General features: G+C 44.1%; 1 protein-coding gene across 6 annotated transcripts in view; it reads left to right on the forward strand.

Annotated features, from left to right (window-relative positions):
• Positions 1-3,563, forward strand: part of FBH1 (F-box DNA helicase 1) — a 42,629-nt gene extending 39,066 nt beyond the window's left edge. For all 6 annotated transcript variants that reach the window (XM_066634293.1, XM_066634296.1, XM_066634295.1 and 3 more), the window contains one exon: positions 335-3,563. In XM_066634293.1, coding sequence (XP_066490390.1) covers positions 335-505 — 171 coding nt within the window. In that variant the 3' untranslated portion in view covers positions 506-3,563. The remainder of the gene's footprint in view (positions 1-334) is intronic.
• The last annotated feature ends 7,984 nt before the right edge of the window (positions 3,564-11,547 follow it).

The following is an 11,547-nucleotide window of genomic DNA, read 5'->3' on the forward strand; positions in this document are numbered from 1 at the left end:
TGCGGTGCCATCGGGACACCTGTTTCTGGGTCACTCCCTTTAAGGGGAAAGTGACCCTTTTAAGTTTCAATGGTGAGTTACAACCCACCAGTTCGTGCACCACTGCCTTAGTGGATAATATAGTCTTGCTTTGTTTGGTTTGCTCAGTGCACTTGTAGAGATTATGGGCGCCTTGTTAGTGTTTTCTTTCTTCTGAGGGAAGCTCTCTACAGATCTGACGGCTCATGTGTGCAGTTTATACCTGTGATAGGCATTCTTGAAGCTGCAGACCAGTATACTGGAGTGAGAATGAGGTGTAGACTTTTATTGTTCCTCTGAACTTTTTTCCTGGCAGAGTGATGGCACCAAAGACCCCGAGAGCTACCTGTGCCCTGCCTGTGTAGAGCAGCGCCTTGGCCCTCTGGCATGGCTGATTGTTTCCCCTGAGGTGGTGGAGACCATGGAGACTCCTGAAGAAGACCTTGAGATCCCACCACACATGAACATCCTCTTTGAATTGTTTTGAATTGGAGAAGGTTTCATTGAGGTTGTGGCTCAGAGGAGAAGACTAGGGTGGGGAAGATTGTGAATTTGGATCTGTTTTTACCAGAACTCATGTGGGGTGCTCATCTTTGATTAATTTTTTTGGTGTGATTCAAGGAGAGCCAAACTGATGGAATGTCCAGGAGGGGGGGACTGGAATATTCGTTATGGTCTCTTCATGTCATTGTCCCCGGTTGGTGCCAGACAGAAGGTACCATTTCCAGTTGTTTCATTTGCAACTTACCTACCCACTGTGATAGAAAATGTGCCTATTGCACCATGGATGGAACTTTTTGGGGGGAAAGTGGGTGGAGGGCAAAGTGAGGTTCAAAGGGAAAATGAGCTGCCTGTCATTATGGCAGAGGGCCTTTTTCTGGTCTATTATGTAGCCCTAGCAGGATTGCCTTACAAGGAATCCTAAGAGGCTGGACTACTTTTTGGTTAGCTATTGCCTAGTGATGTGACACTTCTGGAATGGAACTGCTGCGCAAGATCAAGCACTTGGTAATCAGATGGAGCTGCATTTTTACAAAGCAAAACTTCTTTTTGTATGTTCGGTTGGGAAGGCAGCATTCAAACTCGTTTTTCCTAGTTTTTCAGCATATTTAGGGTGGGAAAAGCTCTTGCAGAGGTTTTATTGTCACCAACCTGTGTCTGGGCTATGACATTTCAGATTGCAAGTGGAGACTGACGTGACTGGATGTTTCCATGTACAGAAAAAGATTCCTGCACATTGGAAATTGAGTGCTTGATGAAGGGGTCACCTAAATGTGCCTGTTTTCTAGATGTAGGGATTTTTATTTACTGGCATGGGGGAGCGTTCAATCACATGAGCCCCCCACTTTGCAGTCAGAAGTGCCACAGCCCAGGTCCAAATTGACCAACCTTGGTGAGAATGATACCAAATCTGATAGGTGTCTGTAGCCCCCTCCCAGAATTTCTCTCTGCTTCTCTTTTGTCTGTGCTTTCCCTATGCGCAGGAGAAACAGAAAGGATTTTAGCTATATAAATGTGAAATTAACTTATTGTCAATCCACAGAATAGTGTTTGTAAGCAGGAATGGGACATTTATTACCCTACTGCTAAATTTTGTAAATAGCATATTTTTCAGTAAACGTTTTAGTTATAATTCTGCTGGTGAATCTTGCTTATGAGACAATATCAGACTGGAGTGCACCATACTTTAAAAAGAATAGGCAAGTTCAGGCTAAGGAAATGCATCTTACTTATTTACACCAAGGATGCTCTTTATGTGCAAGATGAGGTTTGGAATGACCTGGCTCTGGCATTCTGCTGCATATGTAGGTGAGGTTTTTTGCCACTAGAGAGCAGCCCTGATCAATCCAAAGAAAAGGAATCTTAAGCACTGGCTAACCTGATCTAGTTTGCAGCCAATCTAATGTTGCCATCTTTTGATTGATTAATTAATGAATGATTACTATGGAATTGTATAGTAGTAATATTAATAATGATATACCACCTTTCTCATATACTCAAGGTGGTTTACATTGCCAGGCCATTTTTCAAATGAGGTTTTTACAAGTATTTTTACTATGAGCAAATTTCATAGAACCCTCAGTGTCTCCAGATGTTTCCCTTTATAGCGTAATTATCATTCTGGCTGCCAGATCTTCGCCCTCCAAGTGATTGCAGGCAGCTGCAAAACAAACTTCAAAATAAACCAGTTCTCAAGATGTTATCTCTTTCTGCCAGCTGACTCCTCCACAGAACTACACCAGTGGCCTCCCTTGGTCTCCCTTCCCAGCAACTGATCCTGCTTACCTCTGCTTTTAACAGCTGTGTGGTAGGCAGGAATTTAACAGGTGCAGCTTTGCAAATTGCATGTTGAAAAAAAGTCATCAGTTGAACACTTTTTCATTCTGCCACTGCCAAGATACAAACCCCTGTTTGTCCCATTCTCCCCCTCAAAAAAAAAAAGTTAAACTGAAGTTTCAGGTCTACCTTTTTAGGGTCACTGAACAAGACCTTGATGGGGAAAGAGTTGGACTGAAGGGAGCAGGTTATCTTCTGATTGGTGTGTATGGGAGCTTCTGCTATTTGTTCCTGCCTTACTATGGTGTGGACTGTTACCGGAAGCTCTTTTCTGAGGCAGAAGGTCTGATCTAGAGGGTAGTCTTTGTTAACCTCAACATCTGACAGTCACCAGTTCAAGGTCACAGGAAGCTTCTGTTTGTGGTGACACCTCAAAGCTGACGAGCTGAGCTGTCTTGAGTGGGAGGCAAGAAGTCGGCTGCAGCTGTTTGTCAGCATGGGAGGTGACACGGCCAGAGTGATGACAAGACAGAAAAGATCAATCTGAAATGGAGTGTGTTCTTAAAAGACAGAAACTTCTGTTTATTTTTTTAAAAAAAACCTTAGGGGTTTAGAGAAAGCCTGCCCATGTAAACAGCCTTGAATAAAGTCAAAGGAGCAATCTGGTGATCAGAAAGTCTGTATATAAATACTAGTATTATTTTTATTTTCTCATCAGCGTGACTTGCTTGCAGCATTGAAGCTGGACTGGGGAAAAAGTGACTACAGCAATAAAGTGCAGGCAAGTTGGGGAGGATGGGATGGTTCAGTTCCTTTTGCCCATGTGTCTGTATGGTTGTAAAAAGAAGCGTATCAATAAACGAACATGGCTTCCCCCATTGCATCTAGTTTGGCTATTAATCTGGGGGCTTTCTGACGACTCTGTTTAGCACTCTCTTGACGTTAAAGGTTGTATTGCTTCTTGGTATTATAACTTTTCACCTGCATTTTAAGGTCCTCTTTCAGTGTGTGGCATTCTGCAAATGAGAAGATAGAAAGTTTAACTTGTTTTCTAGTCAACAAAAAAAGCCTGATGAAGTGGACCTACCATACACAGTAAACAAAACATGGCTTAGTAGGTGCCATTAATGACCAAGTGTTTCAACAGTGGCTCCAAAGTACCCAGAGCTCAAGGTCCTGTGTGGTCAGACATGACCATCAGCATGTGGAGATGATGATGCCTAGGACTGCTGACTGACTGGTCAAATGGGGAAGTTGGACCACTACTGATGGGAAGTGGGGGGGGGGTGATATGTGGCTAGGGGCAGAAGGTTTGGGGGATAAGGTTAGTTGAGGCCTGGATAGAGTAGGGCCCAAAGATTGGGAGAGGAAGAGTATGGCTGAGCTTTACAGGCCATGGTGACCCCTCTGCTGTGAGGGAGAGGGTTGGGAAGTGAAACCCCGGCAGCAGCTTTAACTTGGTCAGCTACAGGATTGGGCCCAGAAACATAATCTTGAACTCAAGGTTCAGATCAGACTTTGTGACAATGGGGAACAGACTAATTCTCTTGCGCAATAAATATGCCGTAGAAGAGGTTGCTGATATTCTGCTTCTGACTTAAAGAAAAGTCCACTTTCTGTTCAGTGGCAGATTGCACAATAAGCCAATATTGACAAAAGGTTATTGTTGGTCAGCATTCCTGTCTCAAATCTTTTTGTGGGAATGGCACCCTATGGAATATTTTGTCTCAGGGTTTTGGTCACCAGCTGAGTTTTGCATGAGTGCTTACCTATCCCTATTTTATTTATTTAATGAATTTTTATCACACGCTCACTGTGAAAGCCTAAGGCAGCTAGTGGCATTCATAAAAATAATAAAATAAAACAGATTTTTTAAAAACAGACAATGGTGCTATGTGTTTTTCTAGTTTGTAAAGACACAGTATAGTTTGTACAACAAGGCCCCTAAATGCAAGCTATTTAAGGGCTTTTCAAGGTTCATTTTGACTATACATGATTTTTGTCTTGCACACTGCCTTTAGAACCTAACCCTGTGTAAGATGTGAATCCACTGTAAGCAGCAACCATGAAATAATATACTGTAGTAAAATTATATTAAGAGGTACAATAAAATAGCAGTGGAGAGACATAAAAACCAGGGGAATAAAAGAATACTAATACAACCAAAATATCCCCCCACCTATCTTAACTACCTCCAATCACCCAAAACAAAAACATTTTCAGTCCTTGGAATACATCTGCAGCTCTTAAAGCTGGGGGGGGGGGAGTTCCATAGCTGTGGTGCTACCAGCAAGAAGACTGTACCCCTTCAGGTACTGCCCTCACAGAGGTTGGGGTGGTGACAAGGTAGCCCCCTCAAACAATCTGAGGTGGTAGGCTGGAACATAGGGAAGGTCCTTTTCATTTTACTTCTATATCAGTTAAATGGTACCAAGTGTAGTGGAGGGAAGTTGGGAGCAGAAAATGTTTCGTTCTGCTGTATGTGGGTGATGCAAGTCCCAAGCTGTAGGAACAATCTCAGCTAGACTATTTCAATATATTGTACAATACACAATGCAAAATGCACTGTACTTTGAAGAGTGTTTGGAATCTACTGCCAGTGCAAAATACTGCTAAATTGCTAACTGGGCATGTGGATCTTCTTTTGCTAGTTCTGTAACAATTGCACATCTTGGGTTTTTAAACTTTTAAACTCTTTGCTGGCTTGGGACCAGGAAGTTCACTTTCCGCATGAAACTGCCCTGACATGAAAATTATCACCACTGTCTAGAATAGTGGTTCCCAAACAGTGGCTTGGGACCCATTGTTGAGTTCCAACACTGGCAGAGCCTCCAGTATAAACACAGGTAATGGCAAGATCAGATAATTAATTGCCTCAAGCTTTGAGGCTATTCAAAAATCAGATAGCTGCTAAATGCCCTGCAAAGAACTGAGCTCCCTGTAGTTTGCAAACTTCTGTAGAGAAATAAATGTGTCTTGATACCTCCTAATAAAGAATTCCAAACAAAAAACCCACCCCAGAATATTTTGTTTTTTATTTTTCTGGAGAGTAATGGGAAAGGAAAAAGCATTCATTGAAGTTCATTAGGGCTGCTTCATTATGAGAAATGCATCAATTTTTTGTGAATAAATACATAATATTATTATTTGTAAATAAATAAAAATATAAATTTTTATTTCTTTCTAGAGTTTGGTTTTTAAATGTGTAAACCTAGGTGGGTCCCAATAAGACTGTCATTTTTAAAAAGTGAGTCCTGGTGCTAAAATGTTTGGGAACCACTGATCTAGGTGGATGGTGACAGTGACTTTTTAGTTGTGACACACACACCCCTTTGAAATTCCCTTCCCTGAGAGGTTTGACTGGTACTATAAGAACATAAGAAGAGCCCCACTGGATCAAGCCAAAGGCCCATCTAGTCCAGCTTCCTGTATTTCACAGTGGCCCACCAAATACTTCAGGGAGCACACAAGACAACAGACATAACTTGCGTCCTGGTGCCCTCCCCTGCATCTGGCAGTCAGTGGCAGCCTGCCTCTAATACAAATACCTTGCAAATACCTACTATGGCTTGTAAACCGTAATGAACTTTTCCTCCAGAAATGTGTCCAATCCCCTCTTAAAGGTGTCATGAATAAGTCCATGTTAGGCCTAAGTTGGCATGAGAAGCCTGAACAAAACTAAGAAAGAGTAAGTGATAAGTTGCTAGCAGTTCCCAGCTGCAGGAATGTGGGTAAATAAACAAAGAGGAAGGAATGTGTTGTCTCTCCTTTGATGGCCAGGAAGGACAGATAACAAGAATTACGACCAGTTGGAGTGCTTGGCACCTCAGCAGACAGAGTCTCCTTATCAAGGCTGATTGAGTGTAGCTGTGGATCTTAAGTTGGGAGGGGTAAGAACTATGAGGGGTTAGCAACCAGGCCAACTTCCAGAAGGTTCTGTTCATCAAGGGTTCTGATTGGACACTCTAATAATTATGAAGTCACCTCAGTACTGTTAGCATAAGAGGTATAATAATGATTGCCGAGGGGGGTGTTGAAAGTTCCCTCTTGGACAGAGTCTCCGGTGCGACGATCTGCACGCGTGTAAGCTCCATTGTCCATCATGGGCACCTGGCCCCATAGGTAGCCCTGGAGCTAAGAGATCTACAAGAGTAACTGACCCAGGTGAGAGATAGGTATTAATAGAGATAGCCAGCTAGCTTTATTATTTTATTGCTGATGTTTCCTAGACGTTTATGCCTCTAGCATTTGCTGCCTTATTGTAGAGTGTGTGACCTTATGTACTTAATAAACTGAAATATCTTTTATTAAGTTGTTTCGTTGTCTGTTGGGGAACAAAGGTTCAGAATCCTGCCTAGCCGTTCAGCAAGCTACCAAGTGCTCGTTGAGGTCTAGTAACTTGAGGATTGAGGCTTTAATTGGAGAAAGAGCTCAGTGCCTACAAGGGATAGCATTAAGCCTAGAGGGTCTCAGTGTCCCTAGACTGAGGCACTGGCATGTACAGGGTGGTGACAGTACTACCGGGCAAGGGGCCTTGAGGGTTTTAAGGTTCAAAAACCAAGAACCCTAAGTCTCCAACCCCCTTTATGTTTATGACACTAGGCAAGATGCCATCACTACTTCTTGTGGCAAAGAGTTCCACAAACTAATTCCTGCTTTCTTTTCAGTGCCGGATGAAAACATTAAGAAGGATATAAACAAGCTGGAAGAGGGTCAGAGGAAGGCAACCATGACCCTCAGGGGTCTGGGACACAAGTGCTGTGAGGAAAGGTTGGAGGAAGCAGGTTGAGCATGAGGATGCAGTTAGTCAATGTGCACTCCTGCAAGCAACATTAGCTGCTATCCCCAGCTGGCCATTTTGCACCCAAAAGGTGCTTTGGCTCCTGGCTGGCTCAGCCTCTCTCCCTACCTGCCTTTCACTGCAAATGCACAGTACAGCAGCATGGCCTGCTCTCCTACTGCCCAAGAGGGGAAACTCACACTCTCACACCTGGTGCCCCCACCCTCTGCTGCCTACCTGACTTTTACTGGCTTCCCAATGGGGGGGGGGGGGCTCCCATTCAGAAAGGTACCTTTGATCTGTTTAACATAAGCATGAGCCCCTGGCAGCTATCAGCTACAGTTAAGAAACTGTCCTCCCCTGGATTTGTCTCCTTAGTTCTTAGCTTAACAAAGGCGGTCCAGCATGGAGGAACTGTTGATCAGTCCATGTTCTGCATTTAAGAAATCAGCCAATATTTTTAGTCACAAACCCAGTTTATTTAAAAGATTCATATCCTGCTGTTTCTATGCCAAACAAACGGGCAAGGGAGCTTACAAATTCCACATTAAAATATGCAATATGTAAAATAATAAATAAAATCATTAATAAGAACAATAAAACTATGGGGAGAACTATTCAGAACATTATTATAGAGCAGGGGTCTCCAAACTTTTTGGCCAGAGGGCCGCATCAAATATCTGGCATGGTATGGAGGGCCGGAAAAAAATTAAATATAAAATTTAAATAAATAAATTAGAGATGGAACTTAGATGAGTGAATAAATGAATGAATGGGCTCATTCATTCAACCTCTCTGGCCCTCAGAACATCCTCCAGACACAATCAGAGCGCAGTTCTGGTCATGTTCAGTTGAGTGGGCCAGAGGCTTTCAGGGGACAAGAGGTTGGCTGCGGGCTGGCCCCTGGGCCGGGGTTTAGAGACCCCTGTTTTAGAGGCACAGATGGCAGGCATAAGCCCATCAACCAAATTCCAGACAAAAGTGTTTTGAGCCCTCACCTAAAAACTATGGGGAGGTAGTTCTTAATTTCCCTGCTAAGGAATTCCATAATTTGAATTCTATAACCTTTTTTTTCCTCATTGAAGTATCACAACATGATCAATGCAGCCTTTTTGAGTATCCTTTGACATAAAAGTGATAGATTGTATAAAGCAATTAAGAGCCAAACAAAACTCACAAATAAGGAAGAGCCCATTGCTAAAGATCTTGCACATTGCTTTGCTTGCAGAAGTTCCTGGTTCTGTCCTGACCGCTTCCAGTTATAGGACCTCCGGTGCTGGAGGAGACCTGGGGCAATTGCTGCTGGTGGGACTAAACCAGGTGGCCAAGTGGTTGAGGCTGTGCCATAGTTTGATGGTAGAGTACATGCCTGTGCAAGCTAAGGCCATTCAGCCTCTGTCTTGCTGAAAAGGTAATTGAGAAGCAGAGCTGAGAAGGAAACACCCTGGAGACCGGGAAGCATCACTGCTCAGCAAAGCAGGCAGCAAGGAGCTTGGAGTGGTCTCTAAGGTAGCACAAGTCAACTAGGGGTATTAGTGCCATATCGCAATATGACTGGTGACGGTGTGGCCCAACCCTGGTGGAAATGGAGATGGCCCAGGGCAGTGGTGAAGAAGCAGTGTGTAAGAAGGGGCTGCAAAGCTGCCTGGCTCTTTCAAAGAGTTGGGAAGGAGAGTGCAGAGCAAAGCAATTTTTTTAGATTGTGAGCCCTTTTGGGACAGGGAGCCATTTAGTTATTTGATTTTTCTCTGTAAACCGCTTTGTGAACTTTTAGTTGAAAAGTGGTATATAAATACTGTTAATAATTAATAATAAGCCTCATTCCTGTGCATAGCTGCTGGCTCTGGAGGTAAGGCTGCTACTCACAAAAGTGGTACAGTACTGGCAAGATGCTAACGAAAGGCTGAGACGCCCTGGTGTAAGGCAGCTTTGGATGAATTTGTGCACAGCGTCTTCCTCCATTGACTTGACAGTAGCATGTTAGTGATGCCCAAAGGGAGCTGGTGTAGCCAAGCCTCAGCCAAGCCCTAATGAGAATAAAAAGGAACATAAACTGTGGCAAAATAAATGTAAGAAGGTGATACAGGAGGCCAAGCGAGACTATGAGGAACACATGGACAGCAACATTAAGGGGAATAATAAAAGCTTCAAATATGTTAGAAGCAGGAAACCCGCAAGAGAAGCGGTTGGTCCACTGGATGGTCAGGGAGGGAATGGGGAGATAAAAGGAAACTTAGAGATGGCAGAGAAATTAAATGAGTTCTTTGCATCTGTCTTCACAACAGAAGACCTCGGGCAGATACTGCTGCCTGAATGGCCCCTCCTGACCAAGGAATTAAGTCAGAGAGAGGTTAAAAGATGTTTCAGACCTCATTGACAAATTAAAGATCAATAAGTCACTGGGCCCTGATGGCATCCACCCAAGAGTTCTTAAGGAATTGAAGAATGAAGTTGCTGATCTCTTGACAAAAATATGCAACTTATCCCTAAAAACAGCCATGGTGCCAGTCATGCACATTGGGGCAAAAAATCAAAACTTTACATATAGGCTAGTTGTCTGTGACAGATCAGGAGAGGGATCTTGGGGTGGTGCTGGATAGCTCAATGAAAGTGTCAACCCAATGTGCGGCGGCAGTAAAGAAGACCAATTCTATGCTTGGGATCATTAGAAAAGGTATTGAGAACAAAACGGCTATTATAATGCTGTTGTACAAATCGATGGTAAGGCCACACCTGGAGTATTGTGTCCAGTTCTGGTCACCACATCTCAAAAAGGACATAGTGGAAATGGAAAAGGTGCAAAAGAGAGCGTCTGAGGGTGCAATCCTAACCCCTTGTCAGTGCTTTCCAGTACTGACAGAAGGGCAATGAAGCTCCAAGGTAAGGGAACAAACATTTCCTTACTTTGAGGAGGCCTCCATGAGTGACATCAAACTGCAGGATGCAGCACATGTCCCATTGGTACTGCTATACCAGTGCTGGAAAGCACTGACATAAGGGGTTAGGATTGCGCCCTAAGATGATTACTGGGCTGGGGTACCTTCCTTATGAGGAAAGGCTACAACGTTTGGGTCTCTTCAGCCTAGAAAACAGGCACCTGAGGGGGGGACATGATTGAGACATACAAAATTATGCAGGGGATGGACAGAGTGGATAGGGAGATGCTCTTTACACTCTCACACAACAGCAGAACCAGGGGACATCCACTAAAATTGAGTGCTGGGAGAGTTAGGACAGACAAAACAAAATATTTCTTTACTCAGCATGTAGTCGGTCTGTGGAACTCATTGCCACAGCGTGATGGGTATAATGGGTATGTGCAACCTCCGGATTAGAATGCCAAATGCAAGGGAGGGCACCAGGATGAGGTCTCTTGTTATCTGGTGTGCTCCCTGGGGCATTTGGTGGGCCGCTGTGAGATACAGGAAGCTGGACTAGATGGGCCTATGGCCTGATCCAGTGGGGCTGTTCTTCTGTTCAGATGAGAATATGCCTTTGCATGGCAAAGGGCCACCACCCACTGAACATGAATGGGCTCAGCTGTAACATCCAAAGCCACACCTAGCCAGAGTCATTATCTTGCCCCACAGAGAGCTAGGGCTCTGTAACAGGTTTTCCAGCAGGGACACTCCCCTCCTGGCCCTAAGAGAGTGGCAGAACCTTTATGAATGAGAGCGGAGCCTTGAGGGCAAAGTGCAGCCACTACTGTAGGGTATTATCTTGTTTTTGTACCCGTATTGGCACCATGCCCAAGGCAAGCCTTGTGTGCCTCCTCAAGGCAGCAGCCAGTCAAGCAATATGTATACAAATATGAGTAGCTGGGAATGGAGTCAGTGGCAGTTTTGGGAGGAGGGGCATAAGACAAAAGCCAAGCACCCCCCCTTTGGCACTCCCCACCACGAGGTACCACCTGCAGAACACCTCCAGCTTGTGGGCTTCCCAGAGGGATCCAATTGGCCACTGTGAGAAGCCAGATGCTGGGCTTTTCAAAGAAGGTGTTCTCTGTATTCTAGGGCCACTTTTGAAACAGAGTTGAGTCTGAGTTGATGCTACCTGAGCGACAACCCTTCATTCAATTATTTATTATCGGCACTCAATTCCCAGCAGATACAATCCTGAGACTGCATTTCCACATTTGCTTTTGACAATCAGGAATGGGAAAAATACACCAAGCTTTCTGCTTGGGCTGGTGGCCATGGGGAAGCAGGCAGATTGGAGTCTTAGCATTTCTGAAGTTTTTATGCTGTTTCACCTAATATTTTGTCTGCAGTTGTGTTTGCTTTTCACTGCATTAAATGCACTGAGACACTTTAATATCACCCTTCCTTCCAATTTGTATCTAAATGTATATGATAGGTTGCCATTTCCACTGAGAAACTATCATGGCTGCCTTTCTGGTAATAAGCAAAAGTGGCATTGCTCAGTTCAAATCAGTGGTTCCCAACCTAGGGTATGTGTACCCCCAGGAGTAC

Source organism: Tiliqua scincoides, chromosome 7 (assembly GCF_035046505.1).
Source record: "Tiliqua scincoides isolate rTilSci1 chromosome 7, rTilSci1.hap2, whole genome shotgun sequence".
In the NCBI taxonomy this organism is placed as follows: Eukaryota; Metazoa; Chordata; class Lepidosauria; order Squamata; family Scincidae; genus Tiliqua; species Tiliqua scincoides.